The sequence below is a fragment of the Hemitrygon akajei genome, chromosome 9 (genome assembly GCF_048418815.1).
Source record: "Hemitrygon akajei chromosome 9, sHemAka1.3, whole genome shotgun sequence".
In the NCBI taxonomy this organism is placed as follows: Eukaryota; Metazoa; Chordata; class Chondrichthyes; order Myliobatiformes; family Dasyatidae; genus Hemitrygon; species Hemitrygon akajei.
Genome location: NC_133132.1, coordinates 102,128,104 through 102,154,362, shown reverse-complemented (window position 1 = coordinate 102,154,362; position 26,259 = coordinate 102,128,104). Strand labels below are relative to the sequence as shown.

The 26,259-nt window shown below is 44.0% G+C and overlaps 1 protein-coding gene across 1 annotated transcript in view; it reads left to right on the top strand.

Annotated features, from left to right (window-relative positions):
• Positions 1–26,259, top strand: part of LOC140733405 (pecanex-like protein 2) — a 247,268-nt gene extending 221,009 nt beyond the window's left edge. The window contains exon 35 of the mRNA XM_073056689.1: positions 22,120–26,259. Within this exon, the coding sequence (XP_072912790.1) occupies positions 22,120–22,284 (165 nt within the window). The 3' untranslated portion in view covers positions 22,285–26,259. The remainder of the gene's footprint in view (positions 1–22,119) is intronic.

Here is a 26,259-nt window from a genome sequence, read left to right as displayed (position 1 = left end):
TAACTGTAGGGCAGGAGAAATTCAGATCCATTGATGATCGGGGCAAGGATATGTAGAACTTAAATGAAACATGAGGCCTGAGTGAGGGCCTAGCCTCTCAAATTTGCCTGCTGTTCAGTGGCCTAACACACCTTCCTTTGTCCTTACTCCTTTAGATCTGTCAGCCTTAGATTTAAAATTAGTGTCTGTAGAAAAGTTCTCAATTTTTGCCACTTTTACATCATTCCTAAACTCTTTCTTTCTTCCATTGCTCCTCCATATCCTGTCTGTGTTCAAGAACCCGGAACTAAAGTAGAAAACGCTGGGGGAGAACTTTTAGCTGTTACATATTGCCTGAAGCAAGGACCACAATGGAATAGTAGGACTAAATGTTTTTACCATGTTGTGTTGGAATGGTACATATTGGGCAGTGCAGTAGCCAAGACAAAAGCATATGCACCCAAAAAAGATTGCCTCCGCATGTAAGAGGCCCAATCAGTTCACTGCGTGGTCTACTGGCTGCTTGTGTGTTTGCCACATTCTCGCAATTGATCTGATACACTTCTCCATCCAGTTGCATTCCCATTTTATTTTGGAGGGTTGAGGTGGGCCGGGTTGTACCAATGCTTAAGTAACATTTTAATGATGTTTAAACATAGAGACCTCATTCGACCTTTCCTCTTTCCTGTGTTTCACTGTTTAGAGAGTCCTTCTCCATATTTCTTTTAGGTCTAAAAGAAATGACCTCACATTTGTCCACATTAGAATTAATTTGTTAGTTTTGCTCACTAATTTAATGTATAGGGTTTTATAAAGCATTGGTCAGACTGCACTTGGAGTATTGTGAGCAGTTTTGGGCCCCTTATCTAAGAAAAGATGTGCTAGCATTAGAGGGGATCCAGAGGAGGTTCACGAGAATGATTCCAAGAATGAAAGGGTTAACATACAAGGAGTATTTGATGGCTCTGGACTTGTACTCACTGGAGTTTAGAAGAATGAGGGGGGAACTCTTGAAATCTATCAAATATTGAAAGGTCTGGGCAGAGTGGATCGAATATAGGTGACCCTAGGACCAGAGGGCACAGCCTCAGATAGAGGATGCCCATTTAGAACAGAGATGAGAATTAATTTGTTTAGCCAGAATGTAGTGAATCTGTGGAATTCACTGCCGCAGGCGGCAATGAAGACCAAGAGATTAAGTATATTTAAAGCAGAAGTTGATAAGTTCTTGATTAGTCAGGGCTTCAAAGAAGGCAGGAGAAAGTGGAGCAAACTCAATGGGCCAAATGGTTTAATTCTGCTCTTGCATCTTATTAATAGGGACTCATAATGACTCATAGAGCATGAAAACAGACCCTTCAGCCTAACAAATCCACGCCAGCTATCAACCACCCATTTATACTATTCTGACATAAATCCCATATTCTCCCCATATTTCATTAAGCCTCTCTCCCCCGACCACCTCAGTTTTACCACCCAGTTACAAACCAGAGGCAATTTAAATGGCCAATCAGCTTACCAACTCGTACATTTTTGGGATGTGGGAGGAAGCTGGAGCACCTGGAGAAAACCCACACCATTACAAGGAGAGTATACAGGCTCCACACAGCACCCAAGGTCACAATAATGGGGAGGGCTGTGGTCGTGATGGAGCTGGATGTTCCCTGCACCACCTTGAGATCCTGTGCATTGGAATCTCCAGGCCACATAGTGATGCAACCAGTCAGAATGCTCTGCATTGTACATCAGTAGAAATTTGCAAATCTTTAGTGGCATGCTCAAACTTCTCATAAAGTATAGCTGCTGCTGTGGCTTGTTCGTGATCAATGTGTTGGGCCCAGTGTAGAACCCATGAAATAGGACTACCAGGAACTTGAAGCTGTTCACCCATTTCACCGCTGGCCTGTCAATGAGGCCTGGAGTGTGTTCTCCCAACTGATGTGTGCATTCAGTTTCTTGCTGTCCTTGAGTTCAAGATTGTTGTTCCAACATCTCTCAACCCGCTAATCTGTCTCACTCCTGTCGCTATAAGATACTCTTTTTCTTTCCAATTTTTAATCCTTTGTTTCAAATTAAAGTTACCCTGAGCAATTGGAACAGTACACTAGAGCAGCACACGGAAAATCTTAGAGAAACTCAGCAGATCAGGCCACATCGATGGAGAGAAATATGTAATCGATGTTTTCAGCCAAGATCCTTCATTGGGACACCCTCCATCGATGCCGCCTGACAAGCCCTCTTCTTATTGCTACTGTCAGGAAGGAGGTACACACTCAGTGATTCAGGAACAGCTTCTTACCCTCTGCCATCCAATTTCTAAATGGACATTGAACCCTTGAACACTACCTCACTACTTTTTTAATTTATTTTGATTTTTATACTACTTATTTTAACTTAATTATTTAATATACATATACAGTGCCTATAAAAAGTATTCGCTCCCCTTGAAAGTTTTCACGTTTTATTGTTTTACAACATTTGAATCACAGTGGATTTAATTTGGCATTTTTTGAGACGATCAAAAGAAAAAGACCTTTTCGTGTCAAAGTGAAAACATTTCTCTACTAAGTGATCTAAATTAACTACAAATATAAAATACAAAATAATTGATTGCATAAGTATTCACCCCCTTCAAGTCAGTGTTTAATAGATGCACCTTTGGCAGTAATTACAGCCTTGAGTCTGTGTAGATAGGTCTCTATCAGCTTTGCACATCTGGACACTACAATTTTTCCCCATTCTTCTTTACAAAACTGCTAAAGCTCTGTCAGATTGTATGGGGATCATGAGGGAACAGCCCTTTTCAAGTCCAGCCACAAATTTTAATTTGGATTCAGGTCAGGATCATGACTTGGCCACTCCAGGACATTAACTTTGTTGTTTTTTAAGCCATTTCTATGTAACTTTGGCTTTATGCTTGAGGTAATTGCCTTGCTGGAAAACAAATCTTCTCCCAAGTCGCAGTTCTCTTGCAGACTGCATCAGGTTTTCTTCCAGGATTTCCCTGTATTTTGCTGTATTCATTTTACCCTCTACCCTCACAAGCCTTCCAGGGCCTGCTACAGTGAAGCATACCCACAGCATGATGTAGCCACCACCATGCTTCACAGTAGGGATGGTGTGTTTTTGATGATGATCAGTGTTTGGCTTATGCCAAGCATACTGCTTAATCTGATGGCCAGAAAGCTCAATTTTGGTTTCATCAGGCCATAGGACCTTCTTCCAGCTGACTTCAGAATTTCCCACATGCCTTCTGGTAAACTCTAGCAGAGAATTCATGAGAGTTTTTTTCAACAGTGACTTTATCTTTGCCAATCTCTCATCTCGGCCACTGAAGCTTGTAACTCCTCCAGAGCTGTCATAGGTCTTTTGATGGCCTCCCTCACTAGTCACCTTCTTGCAAGGTCACTCAGTTTCTGAGGATGACCTGGTCTAGGCAGATTTACAGCTGTCCAATATTCTTTCAATTTCTTGATGATTGACTTAACGGTACTCCAAGAGATATTCAGTGACTTGGAAAATTTTTTGTATCCTTCTCCTGACTTGTGCTTTTCAATAACCTTTTCACAGAGTTGCTTGGAGTGTTCTTTTGTCTTCATGGTGTAGTTTTTGCCAGGATTCTGACTCACCAGCAGTTGGACCTTCTAGATACAGGTGTATTTTTACTACAATCAATTGAAACTCGTTGACTACACACGGGCCTCCAAAACAGATCTCAATTTGACTAATAATGTGACTTTTAAAAACCAATTGGCTGCACCAGTGATGCAATAAAGTTGCAGTAAAGCATTGTGCTACCATGCCACCGCAGTTGCAACCTTAATTGTAGTTGTAGTCTTCATCTGCTATTCTGGATTTTTCAAAATGGTGATATTAATTGTTAAACATGTTGGATTTGCAAGTAAGGAACTTCTTAATGTTCTTTAACATGATAGATGTTCCTGCCATGTACTTAAGAGATATCCTGCAACAAACATTAGCTGAAATGCTCTGAACAAATTAGAGGCAATTCTGGGACTGAACCTTGCATTTTATGTTATGTTATGTTGCATTTTATGTTATGCAGGTGGTCATGAAGCCTGTGTCTCAGTTTGTTTATTTCATGAATTTCCCTTATCTGAACTTAATGCTTTAATCCTCTTCAGCATATTGTGATAATTAAACATGAGAGCGGGGGGAAAAATTAGCATAAAATAAAAATCGGCTCAATGCTGCTGAGTAAAAAAATGGGAAGTGAGGAGATCAGGGTGACAAAGACATCCAAGAAGGAATGGAATTGTGGGAAGAAGGAGGAGACAGGAAGCCACGTTGGGATATTTGTTAGTGTGGGAGGGGGAAACACATTCAGGCCATTGGGAAAACAGTTGGGGATTTGTGGAAGATGGGAGCAGTAGAGAAGAGGAACGGGGCAGTAACTGAGTAGGACACTGTCATGGTGATATGGCTGCAACATCAGTTATCTCATTGCTCTCTGAGATTGGTTTGGCTAATCTGGCTGGCTAGATGGTGCCTCCTTCCCTCATAGTTCCAGCTGTATCCCTCCCAAACCTCAGCACTCAGTTGCACAGGATGGGCCCTGAGAGAGGACTGCTCTGCTGGTCAGGATATATGATGTAGCTACTCTCCTGCTAGACTAAACCTCCAAGGCCATTCATGGATCATGTAGGGAAGTCAAGCTCCAAGACATCACACACATCCAAGTAAGGCACTGCACATGGCAGCCTGTCATTTTCTGTTCGCATCCCTTTAGAACAGAGATTAGGAAGATTTTGTTTCACCAGAGACTGGTAAACTTGTGGAATTCATTACCATAGGTGGCTGTGGAGGCCAAAGCATTGGTTATACTTAAAACAGAAGTTGATAGGTTCTTGATTAATAAAGGCATCAAAGGTTATGGGGAGAAGAGAGGAGAATGGGGTTGAGAGGGATAATAAATCAACTGTGATGGAATAGCAGAGAAAACTCAATGGGTTGAGTGGCTCCTGTGTCTTTGAGGGAATCCATGAGAAACTTGGGTTGGAGGGCAGGTGTTGCAGAGGGAGGAGGAGAATGAAGCAAAGCAGGAGAGATGGAGAGAAGAGAAGGAAGGAAGGAAACTGTGAGAGGGATGTGCTGTTACACAAATGGGGTTCAAGAGGAAGAGGGATGCACACAGGATGTTGGAGGAGATTAGCAAGTCAGGTAGCATCTGTGCAGGGGAATAAGAAGGATATAGGCCCAAAACATCGACTGTTTATCCTCCTCCTTGGATGCTGCATGACCTAGAGTTTCTCCAGCATTTTGTGAGTATTGCTCAAGCTTTCCAGCATCTGCAGAATCTCTTGTGTCCAGGAGGAAGGGGCACGTCTTCTAGATTGGACGTAGGAATGGGGATAAGATGGGATTTCATTGTCGAGTGGGCAAGGATACAGTGGATAGTATGGAGGAGATGGTGTTGTGGTTGGGGGGGGTGGAGGAAGAAGGAGAGGAGGCAGGAATTAGGGTGGCTTGGTAGTGTAGTGGTTAGCATTAAGGTATTTCAGCACGACCATCCCAGGTTCAATTCTCACTGATGTCTGTAAGGAGTTTGTACGTTTTCCTCATGACCATGTGGGTTTCCTCCGGGTGCTCCAGCTTCCTCCCACATTCCAAAGATATTCAATTTAGTAGGCACAAACATCTCCCAATGCGTGCCGGGCGGAGCCCTGCCCCCACCTTGGTTACTCAGACCACATCTCTGTAATGCTACTCCCAGCATACAGACCGCTCATCAGGCGCTCCAGACCAGTTCAGAAGCAGGTGAAAACCTGGCCAGCAGGAGCCATCTCTGCTCTTCAAGACTGCTTTGAGCACACTGACTGGCACATGTTCAGGGAGGCAGCAACCGATGGCGATTCTACCAGCTTAGAGGAGTACACAGCATCAGTGACCAGCTACATCAGCAAGTGCATTGATGATGTTACTCTGTCCAAGTCCATCACTATATGCACTAACCAGAAGTCATGGATGACCGCGGAGGTGCGTGCGCTGCTGAGGACCCGTGACTCCACCTTCAGAGCAGGCGACAAGGCAGCCCTAACAACAGCAAGGACCAAACTGTCCCGGGTCATCTGAGAGGCAAAGCATGCACACGCCCAGCGAATCCACAGCCACTTCCACAAGCGCGGCGACACGCGGCACATGTGGAAGGGGATTCAGGACATCAACTACAGGACAACATCACCTGACTGTGTAGGTGATGCCTCCCTCTCAGATGCGCTGAACAAATTCTACGCTCGCTTTGAGGCGGAAAATGACGTGGCGGCAAGGAAGTCTACCCCTCCTCCAAATGACCAGGTGCTGTGTCTCACCGTAGCTGATATGAGAAGAACCCTGTGCAGGGTCAACCCAAGAAAGGCTGCTGGACCAGACAATTTTCCTGGTAGCGTGCTTAGAGGATGTGTAGACCAGCTAGCAGATGTTCTGATGGACATCTTCAACATCTCCCTGAGCAGTGGCATCGTTCCAACTTCAAGGCCGCCACCATCGTCCACATGCCAAAGAGGTCTTCAGTGTCCTGCCTCAATGGCTACGGTCCCATTGCACACACATCTATCATCATGAAGTGTTTCGAGAGGCTCGTCATGAGGCACATGAAGACCCTGCTGCCCCCCTCACTGGACCCCCTGCAGTTTGTGTACCGTCCCAACTGCTCAACAGATGACGCCATTGCCATCACCCTCCACCTGGCCCTAACCCACCTGGACAAAAAAGACACGCACATTCGAACGCTGTTCATAGACTTCAGCATTCAACATAATCATCCCTCAGAAACTGATTGGAAAGCTGAACCTACTGGGCCTGAACACCTCCCTCTGCAACTGGATACTAGACTTCCTGACTGGAATCAGTCAGTCCAGATCAAGAGCAGCATCTCCAACACCATCACACTGAGCACGGGGTACCCCAGGGCTGTGTACTCAGTCCACTGCTGTTCACTCTGCTGACCCACGACTGTGCTGCAACACACAGCTCGAATCACATCATCTAGTTTGCCGGTGACACGACCATGGTGGGTCTCATCAGCAAGAACGGTGAGTCAGCATACAGAGAGGAGGTGCAACGGCTAACGGACTGGTGCAGAGCCAACAACCTGTCTCTAAATGTGAACAAAACAAAAAAGATGGTTGTTGACTTCAGGAGGGCATGGAGCGACCACTCTCCGCTGAACATTGACGGCTCCTCGGTAGAGATCATTAAGAGCACCAAATTTCTTGGTGTTCACCTGGCAGAGAATCTCACCTGGTCTCTCAACACCAGCTCTATAGCAAAGAAAGCCCAGCAGCATCTCTACTTCCTGCGAAGGCTGAGGAAAGTCCATCTCCCACCCCCCAATCCTCATCACATTCTACAGGGGTTGTATTGAGAGCATCCTGAGCAGCTGCATCACTGCCTGGTTCGGAAATTGCACCATCTCGGATCACGAGACCCTGCAGCAGATAGTGAGGACAGCTGAGAAGATCATCGGGGTCTCTCTTCCTGCCACTACAGACATTTACACTACACGCTGCATCCGCAAAGCAAACAGCATTATGAAGGACCCCACGCACCCCTCATACAAACTCTTCTCCCTCCTGCCATCTGGAAAAAAGGCACTGAAGCATTCGGGCTCTCACAACCAGACTATGTAACAGTTTCTTTCAAACTGTTTCTTACAAGCCATCAGACTCCTCAATACCCAGAGCCTGGACTGACACCAACTTACTGCCCTCTACTGTGTCTATTGTCTTGTTTATTATTTATTGTAATGCCTGCACTGTTTTGTGCACTTTATGCAGTCCTGGGCAGGTCTGTAGTCTTCTGTAGTTTTTTCCTGTGTTGTTTTTACATAGTTCAGTGTAGTTTTTTGTACTGTTTCATGTAGCACCATGGTCCTGAAAAACATTGTCTCGTTTTTACTATGTACTGTACCAGCAGTTATGGTCGAAATGACAATAAACAGTGACTTGACTTGACTTGACTTGACATATGGATGTAATTTGGTGGCAAGGGATCGATGTGCCAGAAGGACCTGGTACTGTGTTGTATCTCTAAACAAATTATGCAAAAAATAAAAGCTAAGAGGAAATGAAGGTCAGAAGGAAATGGAGTCTCAGTGGATGAGGAGGAAGGGATGGAGATAGGGAGTCTGGGGGAGGGTGGAGAAAACACAATTACAAGCCCATTGAGGGGTAGGTGGGTGTGAGGGAGAAGCAGGGAGTCAGGTGGGATTTTGGTCGGTGTAAGTTGGAGAGATGTGGCGTTGGTAATGAGTTGGGAAAGAGTTCTAATGTGGACTAATGATGACTTTAGTTTGTTCTTACCCATTGGAGATGGCAGAGGATTTCTGGGTGAAAGTGTTTTTGAACACCCAGCTAACACCATGTGGCTTGAGGTGCCCAGCAGTAACCAAGTAGCAGAAGAGACAAATGCCCTTGTCATCTCCATTGAGTGCACTGCCTTGCTGCCTGGGATATATTTATAATTCGAATTATAAATTCCAATTATATATTTAAATGAGATATTTATAATTTTCCACAGATATCAGGTTTGGTGAGTACTGCAGGTGCTAATCAGGGGAAATGACACAGTGGGTGAGGATGTGTATCCAGAGCAGCAAATAGATCCCAGGCACTGATATTAAATATTCTGAGCAACACACACAGAATGCTGGAGGAACTCAGCAGGTCAGGCAGCACCTATGGAAGGGAATAAACAGTCAACGTTTTGGACCAAGAACCTTCATCAGCACTGGAAAGGAAAGGGACAGAAGGCAGAATAAGGTGGGGGGGGAGGAGAAGGAGTAAAAGCTGGAAGCTGACAGGTGAGGGGAAGGTAGGTGGGGAGTTGGCAATGAAGTGAGATGCTCAGAGGTGATAGGTGGAAGAGGTAAAGTGCTCAGTCATGTCCATAAGACCAGCAAAAGCAGGCAATTTGGCCCATCTAATCTGTTCTGCCACTTAATCATGGCTGATTTAATATTCCTCTCAACCTAATTCTCGTGTCTTCTCCCCAGGGAATCAAATTTATTTACCTTTTTATTGCTTTTTTAATTTTATAGTAAAAGTTACTTATTCTATGTTATGTTAATACAACGCTCTGATTTTACAGAAACCAGAAGACAATCCCAGTTGCCAGATTTTTTAAAATTAATGATAGTCCAAAGTTAAAAATGATAGTTCTTAAAGGAACAGTAATTAATCTTTCTGTGGCATTTCAGTCTCTCTGAAAGAGTATAATGGGACAATTTTTAAATTAACATGTTAATGCTGTAAAGTTTAAAATTGCAGGAAGCATACAACATAGAAAGTTGCTATTTAGCCTATAGTATCTGTGCCTGCTAATAAGGGGTCAAGCAGCCTAACATAACTTCAACTGATCTTTAGCCCCTCAAATCAGAACTCATCAGAATCATAGAGCACTACAACACAGAAGCAAGCCCTTCAGCCCATCTAGTCTGTGCCAAGTTCTTATTGACCTAGTCCAATCATTGCCTCCCATCATGTAGTTATCTAAACTTCCCTTAAATGCTGAAGTTGAATTCACATCTACCGTTACTGCTGGCAGCTCGTTCCACACTTGCACTATCCTTAGGTCCCCTTAAATATTTCATCTTTCACCTTTAACCTATGGCCTCCATATGAAATGGTGAGTTCTGCCTCTACTATATTTTCAGTGTGCTTTATAAGTTCCAGACTGCTACTATCACTTTCTGGGTGAAATAATTGGTCCTCATCTTCCCTTGAATCATGCCAGTTACTTTAAATCTATGACCCTTAGTTTTGACCACTCTGCTAAAGAAACAGGCCCCATATAGTCTGTGAAATTACTTCATAAATTTACACTCGGTGGCCACTTTATTAGGTACTCTACACTTGTACGCCTACTTGTTAATGCAAATATCTAATCAGCCAATCAGGTGGCAGCAACTCAATGCATAAAAGCATGGTTGTAGCGGCCCGCACACACGGGACTCGAACTGCCATCGGGAGCCGTGGGTAGACACGCGGTAACGCGTTTGGAACTATCCCCTCGGGGCAGACCTTCCGGGGACAGTCTGATGTCACGTCCGCCCCGCGGGTCGCAGGGGCCCATGGGAGGGGAGATTTAAACGCGTGATTTTGAATCAGTAAAGGCATTCTGAGTTCAGCACTCTCTGCCTCCGCGTGTTTCTTTAGTAGCGCATTGCGTGCAACTACATTGGTGACCCCGACGTTCCAGACGGCATCTGGAGCTGGCGACTCAGCGACCAGCCATAAGTTCGAGCAACTTGCACAGCGTGGTCTCTCTGAAGCTCCCAACTTTCTGGGCCACTCAGCCCCACGTTTGGTTCGAGCAGGCTGAGGCCCAGTTCAATATCAGAGACATTACAGCCGACACCACGCAGTACTACTACGTGGTCAGCGCGCTCGACCAGGAGATGGCAGGCCGGATCATCGACTTCCTACGCCAGCCACCACCGGAGGACAGGTACGTAAGCTTAAGGCGCTCCTGATCCATACCTTCATGGCTCCTATGCGTGGATGGCTTGGGCAACCGCACGCCATCCAAGGTCATGAATGATACGCTGGCGCTCATGGATGGCCATAAGCCATGTCTTTTATTTGAACAGTTGTTTCTCGAGCAAATGTCAGAGGACATTCGCCTCCTCCTCGCGAGTGAGGATTTCAGTGACCCACGTAGGGTCGCGGCTAAAGCAGACGTCCTTTGGCAGAGCAAGCAACGTGGAGAAGCCTCCATTGGCCTAGCCGCAATCATGCACCCCAAAGCTCAGGCCCCGCAACCGAAGCCGTCGAGACCCACGGGGGAAAAAGACGCAAGTTCGGAGCAATGGTGTTTCTATCACCAAAGATGGGGCTCAGGCACACGCTGCTGCCGTCCACCATGTGCTTTTCTGGGAAACGCCGGGGCCAGCCGTCACTAATGGCTACGACAGCTGGCCACCGAGACAGCCTCCTGTACCTCTGGGACCGACACTCCGGGCAGTGCTTCCTGGTAGACACCAGGGCCGAAGTCAGCGTACTTCCCCCCACCTCCCCCGAACACGGACACTTGTAATGCTGTCCCAGGCCACCAACACACCGCTGCAAATGGCACCAGTATTCGGACGTACGGCCTGCGAACTATCTCACTGCATTTCGTGTCCAGCCATTTCACTTGGACTTTCACGTTGGCAGCAGTGTCACAGCCACTACTAGGGGCAGATTTCCTATGAGCCAACTGCCTCCTGGTCGACCTAAAAGGTCGGCGTTTGGTCCATGCCGAGACATTCCAGACTTTCCAGCTCAGAGAAGCCAAGCTACTGGCCCTCCATCTGAATTCCGTGACCCTCTTGGGTAACGAATTCACCAGGGTGTTGGCAGAATTCCCCTCCATAGTCACTCCGCAGCTCTCCACGGCCAACCCCAAGCACGGTGTGCAGCACCACATCCCCACGCAAGGACCACTGCTGCACGCCCGAGCTCGCAGACTCCCACCTGACAAGCTCCACCTCGCCAAGGAGGAGTTCCGTAAGATGGAAGAGATGGGAATCATACGCCACTCAGACAGTCCGTGGACATTCCCACTGCACGTGATGCCGAAGTCCGCAGGAGGATGGAGGCCCTGTGGAGACTACAGAAGGCTCAACTACGCCACAATCGGTGACAGATACCCGGTACCCCACATCCAGGACATCACGGCGAACCTGCACGGAGCAACCATCTTCTCCAAAATCAACCTGGTCCGGGGATACCATCAGATCCCAGTGCACCCCGACGACGTGCCCAACACAGCCCTCATCACCCCGTTCGGCTTGTTCAAATTCCTGAGGATGCCTTTCGGTCTCAAGAATGCAGCCCAAACTTTCCAAAGGCTCATGGACTCAGTAGGATGCAGCCTGGATTTCATTTTCATTTACTTGACGATATCCTGGTGGCCAGCAGTCCGAACCAAGAGCACGTGGCACATTTGCGCGAGCTCTGCCAACGCCTGAGCGACCACAGACTGGCAATTAATCCGGCGAAGTGCCAGTTTGGGCTGACGGAGATCGACTTCTTGGGCCACAGAGTCAACCAACATGGCGCAGTTCCCCTACCGGACAAGGTCCAGGCCATCCGCCAATTCCCCTAGCCCAGCACGGTCAAGGGCCTGCAGGAGTTCGTAGGGATGGTCAACTTTTATCATCGGTTCGTGCCGGCGGTGGCCCGCATCATGAGACACTTGTTCAGCCTGATGGCTGGCAAGGCCGAAGAAGTGGGATGCAGAGTCCACGGAGGCATTCGAGCAGACCAAGGAGACGCTGGCAAAGGCGGCCCTCCTAGTGCACCCGAGAGTCGATGTACCCACGGCACTCACAGTCGACACTTCCGACACAGCAGTCAACGGAGTCCTGGAGCAGCTGGTCGAGGACCAGTGGCGACCACTCGCTTTCTTCATCCGGCACTTATGGCCACCAGAGGTGAAGTACAGTGCTTTCGACAGAGAGTTGCTAGCGCTCTAGCTGGCTGTCCGGCATTTCCAGTACTTCCTTGAGGGAAGGGGGTTCACCGTGTATACGGATCACAAGCCCCTCACCTTCACACTGGCCAAGGTATCGGACCAAGGTATCGGACCCATGGTCAGCTCGGCAGCAGAGGCACCTGTCTTTTATTTCAGAATTCACCACGGGCATCCGCCACATCGCAGGGAAGAACAACATCATTGCCGACACACTGTCTTGCTCCTGCCTCCACTCAGTAGGCATATCGTCCTCAGGAATAGACTACACAGCACTGGCGGAAGCATAACGGTCAGACACCGAGATCCCAGTTTACCACACCGCTGTTTCGGGGCTCCAGTTGGAGGACGTCTCCATCGGCCCGGCAGCGGATCGACTCCTCTGCGGCATGTCTACCGGCAAACCCCGACCCGTGGTACCAGCAGCATGGAGGCGCCAGGTGTTCGACACACTGCATGACCTGGTCCACCCATCCAACTGGGTGTTCGACACACTGCACGACCTGGTCCACCCGTCCATCCGGGTATTCGACACGCTGCACGACCCGGCCCACCCGTCCATCCGGGTATTCGACACACTGCACGACCTGGTCCACCCGTCCATCCTGGTATTCGACACGCTGCACGACCCGGCCCACCCGTCCATCCGGGTATTCGACACACTGCACGACCTGGTCCACCCGTCCATCCTGGTATTCGACACGCTGCACGACCTGGCCCACCCGTCCATCCGGGTGTTCGACACGCTGTACGACCTGGTCCACCCGTCCATCCAGGTGTTCGACACGCTGCACGACCTGGCCTACCCATCCATCCGGGTGTTCGACACGCTGCATGACCTGGCCCACCCGTCCATCCGGGTGTTCGACACGCTGTACGACCTGGTCCACCCGTCCATCCGGGTGTTCGACACGCTGCACGACCTGGCCCACCCGTCTATCCGGGTGTTCGACACGCTGCACGACCTGGTCCACCCGTCCATCCAGGTGTTCGACACACTGCACGACCCGGCCCACCCATCCATCCGGGTGTTCGACACGCTGCATGACCTGGCCCACCCATCCATCCGGGTGTTCGACACGACCCGGCCCACCCGTCCATCCGGGTGTTCGACACGCTGCACGACCCGGCCCACCCGTCCATCCGGGTGTTCGACACGCTGTACGACCTGGCCCACCCGTCCATCCGGGTGTTCGACACGCTGTACAACCTGGCCCACCCGTCCATTCGGGTATTCGACACGCTGCACGACCTGGCCCACCCGTCCATCCGGGTGTTCGACACGCTGCACGACCTGGCCCACCCGTCCATCAAGCTGGTAGCGGATAGATTCGTCTGGCATGGTTTGCCCAAACAGGTCGAACACTGGGCCAGGACCTGCATACACTGCCAGATGCCAAAGTCCAGTGACACGTGAAGGCTGCCCTCCAGCAGTTCCAGCTGACGCACAGGAGGTTCCAACACATCCACATGGACATAGTCGGCCGCCTGCCAGTCTCCCGGGGCACCAGGTATATCTTTACCATGGTAGACAGGTTCACCAGATGGCCGGAAGCCGTACCACTCGCAGACACGTCCACTCAGTCCTGCACCAGGACACTCATTGCAAACTGGATCACCAGGTTCGGCCTCCCAATGGACATCACCTCAGACAGAGGAGCGCAGTTCATGTCTGGTTTGTGGACAGCACTGGCGCAGCTCCTGGGCACCCAGCTGCATCACACCACAGCGTACCATCCCCAGTCCAACGGTTTGGTAGAGCGATTCCACCAGCATCTCAAGTCGGCCCTGATGGCGCACCTCAGGGGCCCCAACTGGACAGATGAGCTTTCCTGGGTCCTACTGGGCATCCTCACAGCCCCCAAGGAGGACCTGGACACCTCCTCGGCGGAATTGGTCTACGGCGCCCCCCTGACAGTCCTGGGCGAGTTCGTACCAGAAGCCCGAGGTTTGGACGAAACTCCAGCAGTGGTGCTAACGAGGCTGTGGGACAAGGGGACCCTAGCACCAGTCCCAAGCTTCAGGCATGGTCCCACGCCATCCTTCACCTCTAAAGACCTCCGAGACTGTGAGTATGTTCTTATTCGCAGGGGCATGCACAGGTCACCTCTACAACAGCCATACGAGGGACCCTTCAAGGTGATCCGGCACAACGGAACCACGTGTGTCGTGGAGGTGGGTGGCCGGGAAGAGACTTTTACAGTGGACTGCCTCAAACTGGCGCACTTGGGCATTGAGCAACCAGTGAGGGTACCCGCACTGCGCCAGCGAGGCCGGCCACCCAGGTAAGCCACACAGACTGGGGGCTCCACTCCCCGATGGACGTTTCGGGGGGAGGGTGTGGCGGCCCATACATGCGGGACTCGAAACACCATCAGGAGCCGCGGGCAGATACGCGGTAGCGCATTTGGAACTACGCACTCAGGGCGGACCTTCCGGGGACAGTCTGATGTCACATCCGCCCCGCGGGTTGCAGGGGCCCATGGGAGGGGAGATCTAAGCGCGCGATTTTGAATCAGTAAAGGCATTCTGAGTTCAGCTCTCTGCCTCCGTGTGTTTCTTTAGTAGCGTGTTGCATGCAACTACATGGTCAAGAGGTTCAGATCAAAAATCAAAATGGGGACTGCTAAGATGGCGATTGCTTAGCTACTCCGAACTTTTGTTCCGTTATTGTCGCTATCTTTGCACTATATGTCTCCATTTTTTAAACCTTAGAAACTTTTTCGGTTTCTTTTACTTGCCTGTGAACACATCTAACTTACAATGTCTAGCAAGAGTTCTAAATCCGTGAGAAAGGAAGCTCTGGCTCTCTCGGCTGAGACTCTAGCTGCGCTCGAACAGCTCCGTGACGAAATTTTAAAGGAATTTAGAACCGCTTTCAAACAGTTGGAAGCCAAACTGGATCGGATCAACGATAGAGTGGACAAACATGCTGAACACTTATCTCGCATCGATTCGACTTCTGAAGATTTAGAAAGTCGTGTTCGATACTTGGAGACTCTCTGTTCCAGCTTAGAGGAAAAATGTAACAAACTCCTTTCCAAAATGGTGGATCTCGAAAATCGCAGCAGACGCTGCAATCTCCGAATTCTTGGGTTGCCAGAGGCCACCGAACAGGGATCAACCATGAAGTTTTTCGCCGAGTTTCTCTGTGAGATATTCGGGAAAGATTTGCTTCCGAACCCGCCTGAGCTCCTGCCCGCGACCGGTAATCTTGTGCTTCCATCAATACCAGGTAAAACACCGTCTGATTATGGAGGCACGTCGCAGAGGTACTTTTTTTTTCCAAAATACAATCATTTGCTTTGTGGAAGATTTTGCACCCCAGACCTTAAAGATGCGCGCTGAGTTTAAAGGCACAATGAAAGTGCTTTTTGATCGTGGTTTTAAACCCTCTCTTCGCACTCCTGCCGATCTACGAATCAAGCTTAATACTGGAAAATATAAGTGGTTTAAGTCAGTGAAGGAAGCTGAAACATTTGTGGCAAGTCTTCCGGCTATCCAGTCATCTTCTGAACTCGATCGGACCTCCTAAAATGGTGGATAAGTATTTCTCGTAGTAAAATTACTTTTTCTGGACTCAGACTTTACTTGAATCACTCAGACATTATTCATTGAAACTCTAAGGGCTGTTGACAATCTCTCCCTGGAGTTTGTGTGTCTTTTTTAAACAGACATTCTGTGCTTAATGTTTCCCTATGGACGTTTAAATAGTACTTGTGTAATCTATTTTATTCTTGTATAACTTTATCTATAGAGTTCTACAACTGACTCTAACTTGTTTTGGAGGTTTGAAGTCTTTAGTGAAGGCCTCCCTCTTTGTTGGTTCATAGTTTAATTGCTGATTTATTTTTCCTTTTTTAACATATTTATTTATTTATTTCTTTTCTTAAACCTTTTTTCTAATCTCTGATTTTTTTTCTCCTCTCTGTAAATGGTTGATAAGTACTCTTCTTGAATTTATAATTTTTCCCTTCCTCCCTTTTTTTTCCCTTTCTCTTACTTTATTCTTCTATAATTTTTCGCGGGTAGGTTAGTTTTGGTTTTCTTCCGATTTTCTCTGTATTAAGTTTTATATTTCTGCAGAAGATGTTCTAATTTGTAGCTATGTTTTCTAGTGCATAAACTAGTTACTATTTGCTATAGTATTTATACGGAATTGCTGTTAGTGACACAGATCTGGAAGTTGTATTTGGGTTAATTTTTTGGTAGAGCTAGCTGCTTTTTTTGGTAGCCGTCTAGTTTTGGGTTGTGTGGTTGGGGTGGGTTTTCCAGTTCCAACATCACTCACTGTATTTATTGTTTTTCTTTATTGCTCAAGACATGTTTATGTTTTGATTTTACGAATTTATGTTTACATCTCTGCTCCCAGACTGCTATTGTACTGCTTGACTTTTTATATGCCTGCTGCCTTTTATGCATTAGTAATTGATAGTGGCTAGTGCACTTAAATTCGTGAGCTGGAATGTAAAGGGATTGAATCACCCTGTTAAAAGGAGGAAGGTATTCTCACATATCAAACAACTCAAAGCTGACATTGCTTTCCTTCAAGAAACTCATATTCGCTGTTTTGATAACTCCCGGCTTCTGTCAAAGTGGGCGGGTCAGCATTTTCATTCATCCTTTGCCGCTAAAGCTAGGGGAGTCTCCATTCTTATTAACTCAAATATTCCTTTTGAACTCCATAATAAAATATCTGATACAAATGGCCGTTTTATTATTGTTTCTGGTAAACTATATAACACTAAAGTTGCACTAGCAAACCTGTATGCCCCCAACTTTGATGATGTTAACTTTTTTGAACGTTTTTTTTCCTCACTGCCAGACTTAAACTCATATTCTCTTATACTGGGTGGTGACTTCAACTGTTGGTTGGATCCTAATCTGGATCGATCGTCCTCTGTTACCAGATCACCTACTAAATCTGCCTTAACTATCCAATCGTTTCTCTCTAATTTTGGTATCTCTGATATATGGCGTTTCCTTCATCCTACTGAGAGAGATTATTCTTTTTTCTCACATGTTCACCATACCTTCACTAGAATTGACTATTTCTTACTCGATAACCAACTTATTCCATTTGCCCACTCTTGTGACTATCAGAGTATACTGATTTCTGACCATGCCCCAATTACTCTCTCTCTGAACTTTCCTGGTCTCCCTCAGAGGAATAAACACTGGCAGTTTGATTCAACTTTATTATCGGATGATGATTTTTAAAAATTTATTAAGGATCAGATAACCTTTTATTTTAACACTAATACATCACCTGAAGTGCCATCCCAGATTGTCTGGGATGCCATGAAAGCATATCTGAGGGGTCAAATAATCTCTTACACAGCAAATCTCAACAGAAGATCCTGTGCAGATCGATTAGACCTCATTAACCAGATTAAAGAATTGGATCAAATATATGCTCAAACTAAGAACCCTGAATTATACAAGAAGCGCGTTGAACTCCAAACTAAATTTAATCTTCTGTCTACTCAACCTGTCGAACGCCAACTTCTCGAAAGCAAGAGTCGCTTTTACATTCATGGGGATAAATCTGGTAAATTCCTAGCCAATCAGCTGAGGCGTTCCAAAGCCAAACAACATATTACAAAGATCCGGAAGGAGAACGGAGACTTTACATCGGATCATTTAGAAATTAATGATGCATTTAAAAATTTTTATTCTTGGCTTTATTCCTCTGAATCTTTGAATGACAATATCTCTGTTGATCAGTTTTTATAGAATCTGAATATCCCCTCACTTTCATCTGATTTTAAAGCCAAACTCAATGCGCCTATATCATCAGAAGAAATATCTTTTGCAATTTCTGCACTGTCCTCAGGGAAATCTCCTGGACCTGATGGGTTCCCTGTAGAATTTTATAAATCATTCTCTTCACTTCTTTCTCCTCAGTTACTTTCAGTATTATCTGACTTGTTTAATTACGGCAAATTGCCACCCTCTTTCAATGAGGCATCTATTATTCTTCTATTAAAAAAGGGCAAAGACCCAACAGAGTGTTCCTCGTATAGGCCGATTTCTTTGCTCAATGTTGATGTAAAGATCTTAGCTAAAGTTTTGGCTCATAGATTAGAAACTGTTATTCCCTCCATTATCTCTGATGACCAAACAGGTTTTATTAAAAACCGTCTCCCTTTTTTTAACATTCGGCGTTTATTTAATAGCTTATACTCACCTCCAACTGGGATTCCTGAATGCGTTATTTTCCTCAATGCGGAGAAAGCATTTGATCGTATAGAGTGGAACTACCTTTTTACAGTCCTAGAAAAATTTGACCTTGGTCAAAGTTTCATCTCTTGGATCAAATTGCTGTACCTGTGTCCTACCGCTTCTGTTTTAACTAATTTTCAGAAATCCCAAGTATTTAATCTCAAACGTGGCACCCGTCAGGGATGCCCCTTAAGTCCTTTTCTCTTTGATTTGGCTATAGAACCTTTGGCAATAGCATTTCGAAACTGTCCTGAATTGACCGGGATTTGGAGAGGGGGTGTTGAGCATAAAGTTTCTCTTTATGCTGATGACTTATTACTCTTTCTCTCAAATCCGTCTACATCCTTACCTCTAATGTTTTCACTTCTTGACCAGTTTAGCCAGATCTCTGGCTATAAACTTAATTTACATAAGAGTGAACTTTTCCCAATTAATAAAGAAGCACAGGAACTAACATTTTGTGATCTCCCTTTTAAAGTTGTCCATAATCAATTTACTTATCTTGGAATTACAGTCACAAGGAAGTTTAAAGATCTCTTTTGTGAAAACTTTGCCAATCTTTCATATACTATAAAACAGAGTCTGGTACAATGGTCACCTCTATCTATGTCTTTGGTAGGTCGTATTAATGTTGTTAAAATGTATGTTCTCCCCAAATTTTTATACTTATTTCAATCTATCCCAATTTTTATTCCTAAATCTTTTTTTGATTCCTTAGACTCTATTATTTTGTCATATCTGTGGAAGAATAAGCGCTCTAGAATTAATAAAATCCATCTCCAAAAATCTAAAAAAGAGGGTGGCATGGCTTTACCTAACTTTCGTTTATATTATTGGGCAGCTAATATACGTTGTGCTACCTTTTGGTCTTTCTTCCACGGCCAACCCGAGTGCCCTAATTGGGTGGCAATGGAGTTGAGCTCCACTAAAGAATTATCTATCTCTGCACTTCTTGGCTCTGCACTCCCTAGTAGTCTGTCCAGATCAATAGCTAATCCTCTTGTTAGACACACTTTGCGTATATGGGCTCAGTTTAGGAAATGCTATGGTTTCCATGGGTTTTCCGTTTCCAGCCCTGTCGCACATAATCACCTTTTTTTTTACCTACTACGTATGATTCAGCATTCCATGTTTGGTATAGGAAGGGCACTAGACATTTTGAAGATATTTTCATTGATAATCGCTTCACTTCTTTTCAGCAGCTCTCTGTTAAGTTCAATCTGCCCAACGCTCATTTTTTTAGATATCTCCAAATCAGACACTTTATTGCTCCTTTAATTCCTAACTTTCCTGAAATGCCTGTGAAAAATGCTATGGACCTATTTCTTTCCATTAATCCACTTGGTAAAGGTTTAATATCAATTATTTGAGATAAATTAGCAGCCTTACGATGGGCCCCTGTGGATAAAATTAAAGTGGCCTGGGAGCAGGATTTAAATACCTCCTTATCCGATGAGAGCTGGGACTCAATTCTCGAATCGGTTAACTCAACCTTTCTTTGTGCTCGCCATTGCCTTTTACAGTTTAAGATTGTTCATAGAGCCCATATATCTAAATCTAAACTATCTCGATTCTACCCTAACATTAGTCCGCTCTGTGATAAATGCAAGAGGGGCGTGGCCTCTCTCATCCATATGTACTGGCTCTGTCCTAGCTTGGAGAAATTTTGGAAAGATGTCTTCACTACGTTATCGTGCATTCTGAATCAGCACTTAGAACCAAACCCCTTAATTGCTTTGTTCGGTTTTTGGGGCGAGACAGATTTACGTCTGAGTCCGACCAAATGCCGAATATTATCCTTTGCCTCTCTCCTGGCGAGACGCTTGATCCTCCTTAGATGGAGAGATGTTGCCCCGCCCACTCATGCACAATGGCTTAACGACATTATGGCCTGCTTGGACCTCGAAAAAATTCATTATTCAGTTCTTAATTCGGATCTGAAGTTCCATAAGGTCTGGGGACCTTTTATCGAGTACTTTCATAACCTTCCTCTTGACTAGGGTTTTTTTTTCTTTTCGGTCCCTTGCTTTCAGCTCCCTTTTTATTTCTGGTAGTAGGCATTATTATCCTCTGTTGCTAAGTGTATTCACAGTCTGGGAGTTTGACTGTCCGGACTTATACTCTCTATATTGTGTTGTGGTTGGTCTGGAGTTGTTGTTTTTTCTTGTGTTGTGGGGCTTGGGGAGGATACTAAGTTTACTTGTCTTCAATTTAGGTGCTTTTTTGTCAAATTCTCTTCCTTTGTAGCATATTGTCATTGTATGCTTAATTTTGCACTGTATTAATGTTCCTCATTGGGATTTGGGGTTTTTAATTTGTAAAATGTATAGAAAAACTAATATTAAACAAAATCAAAATGGGAAGAAATGTAATCAAAGTGTCTTTGACTGTGGAATGACTGTTGGTGCCAGTCAGAGTGGCCTGAGTATCTCAAAAACTGCTGATCTCCTGGGATTTTCACCACAAGTCTCTAGTGTTTATGGAGAATGATGCAAAAAACAAAAAAAATCCAGTGAGTGGCAGTTCTGTGGGCAAAAATACCTTGTTAATGAGAGAGGTCGAAGGAGAATAGTCAGACTGGTTCAAGCTGACAGGAAGGCGACAGAACCTCAAATAACTACACGTAACAACAGTGGTGTGCAGCAGAGCATCTCTGAATGCACAACATATCGAAACTTGAAGTGCATGGGCTACAGCAGCAGAAGACCAGAAACATACGCTCAGTCTGAGAAGGGAGGTTTGGGGTGTTCAGGGATGGTGGGATGAGAGGAAGATGGAGACTCTGAGGGCCCAAGTTCTCCTTGGATAAGATTACAGGGAAATGTATTAATGGTTCAAAATTTCAAAGGTAAATATGATAAGGTAAGTAAGAAGGAACCACTTGCGGTGACGGGAGAGTTCATAGCCATTGGACGCAGACTTAAGGCACAAATAGTTTTGCAGTTATGGCATTACCTTACAGTGCCAGCAATCACCAATTGGGCTTCAATTCCCGCCACTGCCTGTAAGAAGTTTGTACTTTCCTCCCACGTTCCAAAGACATATGGATTAAGATTAGTGAGTTGTGTACATGCTGTGTTGGTGCAAGGAGCATGGAAGCACTTGTGGCTGCCAAGTACAATGTTTTGATTTGATGCAAATGATGTATTTCACGGTACTGTATGTTTCAATGTACATGTGACAAATAAAACCAATCTCATTTTAAGACTCTTGGCAAAAGAACAAGGTAGTTTTTCTCTACATACTGGATGAGCAGGAGAGAGGAAACAAATTAACTGGTAACTTAAAAAGGAAATATTTATAGAGCTGGGGGAAACAGGAGGTACCAATTAGATAATCCTTTCAAAGAGATGGTATAATACATAGCGGTGTATTTAATGGACTAGTTCTATGATTCCATACCATGTGGAAAGTGATTAACTCTCTTGTTCTTTCTTAAAGGAAAGCTCTGATGCCTGGTCTTCTCTGGATGTTATAAGCTCCAGCCAGCCAAAGGACATGGCACACACAGACAATGCATTACTCACTCAAAGTGCTGACCCAAAGGTGAAAGATGAACAGAGTACAACGACCTCTCAGCCAGTCCTGGACCAGAATCACCAGTGATCACTTAAGTGTTAATAGGAGATGCTTGGTTCTTTGTAAAGTGGAGAAATCAGTGAAGAATAAGATATTAAGAGCAAGAAAAATAGGGGAGATAATTCTCTTACATCCAGGAAGGAAAACTGCATTAAACTACAAAAAGGAAAACTACATCAAACTACAGAAAAGAAAACTGCATCAAACAGAACAATTTAATGGAATTAGTCAGTGTTGAATGCTATAAGTTGTTTTGTGTGATGAAGTTAATATAGTTTCATTTTCAAAGTATATTTATTCCTCCATCTGTGTTGCTCTTAAATCTTTCTGTATTTTGCTTGTTTCCCCATAGCAAACATGTTAAAGAGCTGCATTGTATCCATTTTACAGAGGATATGATGTGAAGAGTGGCAATTTTTCTACTTGCACACAAAAATATAAATAACAGAAAACATCGTGTAACCAATCGTCCCTCAGTTCTGGAGAAATTTTTGGAATTATTATTTATGAAGTCAGTGATTAGGTATGGAAAAATTCAATTTTGTCATAACTACAGTGTAAAAAATTACTTGTGAACAAAAACATTGAATTTCCTAGATTTACGAATTCACCAAATGCATCTAGATAGCTTGCCAAATATGGCCATGTAATTTATATATGCTGGATTAACAAGAGTACAGTCGGCGCTCTGGCAATGTAATGACCACTTTTAGAACTGATTCAATTAGTACATTTGTTCCAGGGAAAACATCCTGCCTGCCACATGAGATACCAGTGCACAGATTTTCAAATAAATTTCACCTTAATTTTTTATAGCTATTACAACTAATGGTGCTCCAGGGAAATTGGCTATGTGAATCAAAGTACAGCTTGAGAACAAAGTATAAAGGAACAACCATTTTTCTTTTTACATTTGTGTGTGGTGTTGTGTTCCAAGGATTGCATTTTCAACTTGCATAATAATTTCAGCATGCTCTTGAGAGGATGGCATGGAAATTTACTGTTGATGCTTTAGGAGCATGTGGAAGCTATAGGAAGGAAAGCTGGAGGACAAGGATAGAATAGCAGATAGCTGACAGATGCAATTGAATTCATAGAAATGGGAAGGTTATCCTAAATGTAAGACCTGTAGATGTCCAGAACTGGGTTACAGCACAATGTTACCAGATTTCTCATTTTAAAAAGCCAAAATGAAATAAAGACAATTAAGATTGGAATGTTTTAATGTATTGAATGCTGAAATAAGAAATAAAATTACCTTTAGTTATTAAGTTGTCATAAATACACACTGGAACTTGTGGACAGAGTTCAAGAGCAAGTAAATTAGGCTGTACCTTTTAAAATTTAGACCTTCCCTGGGACACTGCGTCCATTTCTGGGCACCAGATCTTAGAAAGGATGTCAAGGCTTTAGAGATGGTGAAACAACAAGAAACTAGGTGGCTGTGTTCTAAATCATAAAAATTTTGATCAAGTATAAAGGAGAAAAACTTTGAGTGACTGGATTGCTAACTGAGGACAGGGATGTTTACACAGTAAAAAGTAAAGGTCTGGAGTAGCTTGTGTGAAAGAGTGCTGGAAGCACATTCAACAAAAAAAGGACAGGATATGATTGAAAAGTGAAAAAAATGCACTACAAATACAAAGTGCAACTTAGTAGTGAATTATGGAGATATGGGGAGATAACAGTAAAATGGAGTGCTTCAGTTATAGCTAACTGTAATGGAGGTATAAAAGACTAAGCGCTTTTCATGCTGTATTTTCTGGCTGTGGGAAGGATATAAATATATCTGCTGACTATACTACTTCTCAGAGATCAGTGGAGGGTGCAGCAAATGATTATGCATTGACTACTCAACTCCTTACTGAAACCAATTTCCATCTCCACAGTTATGCTCCCTCTTCCAGTGTGGTCATTTCTTATTGCTTATTCATGAACATTATTTGCCCACTACTATGCCTATAAAAACAACTTTCTTTATATGGTGCTCTTAAAGTAGAAGCAGGTCCCAAGGGACTGAACAGAAGCATAATCAGACAAAAATAGTAGAGCAATTCAACTTTTCTCAGGATTTTGGCTGATAAAAATTGATATCAATCTTATTCATTTGGCAAAATCATATTGTAGAATGAAAAAATGATGTCAGCTTATATTGTGTATCATGTGGGCAACTATGAAACAGACAAGTCATTTTCTGCTGGTGAATTAATACATTATTTCAAAGCACTGTATATAGCAACATAAATATTTGGAGTAAATATAAATGCTTGGATGTAATACTTGGAGAACAGAGAAAAATTACAAGGATGTTGCTGGGACTTCAGCACCTGAGTTATAGGAAAAGATTGAATAGGATAGGACTTTATTCCCTAGAACGTATAAAATAGAGGGGAGATTTGATAGAGATATACAAAATCATGAGGGGTAAGTTAAATACGTGCAGGCTTCTTTCCACTGAGATTGGGTGAGACTACAACTAGAGGTCATGAGTAAAGGGTGAAAGGTGAAATCTTTAAGGGGAACATGAGGGAAAACTTCTTCATTCAGTGGGTCTTAAGTGTGTGGAACAAGCTGCCAGGGCAAGTGGTGGATTCAGTTTTGATATCAATACATAAGAAAAGTATGGAGGGCTGTAGTCCAGGTGCAAGTCGATGGGACTCGGCATGTTCATGGTTCAGTCTAGACTAGATGAGTCAAAGGACTTGTTTCTGTGTTGTAGTTTTCTATGTCTCTATCTGAAATCGCTTTGCACGATATAAAAACGAAACGCCTGATGTTTAATCGGGCACTTCTTCAGTAATTTTGCTCTAACTTTCTATCTGTGTTTAACAACAAGCAACTTGATAAATTCTTAACACAAGGGATTCTGCAGATGCAGGATAAGTGACAAGATTCTTGTTGAATTCTGATAATGAGTTGCTATGGTACACTATGCAATTATATCAATTAATCCTGTTAGCCTTTTGTACTGTTTTGGAATACAGAACAAGTTTAAAATCTGGCAATTTGAAAGATGGTCTGAATGCAAGCAATTAGTTCAAGAGTGCAGCAACAGGTTTCAAATGCTAGGAATGATGAAATCATTGACTATTTGACTGTAACAGAAAACTTACAAGTACCAGATGCTGAGTCATTGCAGCGAAAATGTTTTTTGTTTGTTATCATTCCTTCTAAAGTTGATCATAAAATTATCTTTTTAACTGCTTGATGGTAAATATTTTGACTTGTTGCAGGAAGCATGTTTTGCTCTATGATGGTGCAAAATTACCACTTGAAATTAGTCATTATTGGTGGTAAAACTTTGACTAATTGCCTTTCCAAGGGTCATTAGAACTGCTTACAATATGCTTTAGTTGGAATAATAGCAGTATATTATTGTGTCCTACTTGTTTTGAATGTAATACATTTCTGCATTGCGATTTTACTTCTTGAAATATGAATAATCTTGGAATATAATAATTATTTCTTCAAAATGGTGAAATGAAATTTTAATGTAAAACCAAAAATGATACATTTATTGTTATCCTTTCAAAGATGGAAATGAAAGTTAAGAACTCTCCATTTCAGTCATGATGCATAGGAAAATAAATTAATTGTGCTTTAGACTATTCACAGTTTCCCATATTAAATATAACTGCATGAGGTTGCCTATGAAATATGCTAACTATAGGCTTATAAAGTTACTGCCTTGCTAAGTGAAGTGCAAATTGAAGGCATGAAAATGTTTTAGAGTTGAAAATAATATAATGTTTAGAAAGATGATAAAAATGTAAAGAAAACTGCACTAAGGCTATATTCTTGAACCATGTGTACACTCGTACACATACACATGGAAATATGCAATATAAGTATCAGGTTTTGAACTTTATGCTAACTTAAAATGTATATACTTGTAATGTTAATTCAATTGTCTTGGAATGTATGAATACTTTAAATATTGGAGCATGATTCAGTATGGAATATTATTTCAGAAAATTAAAGTGCAATTTTTACTTTGCTGAA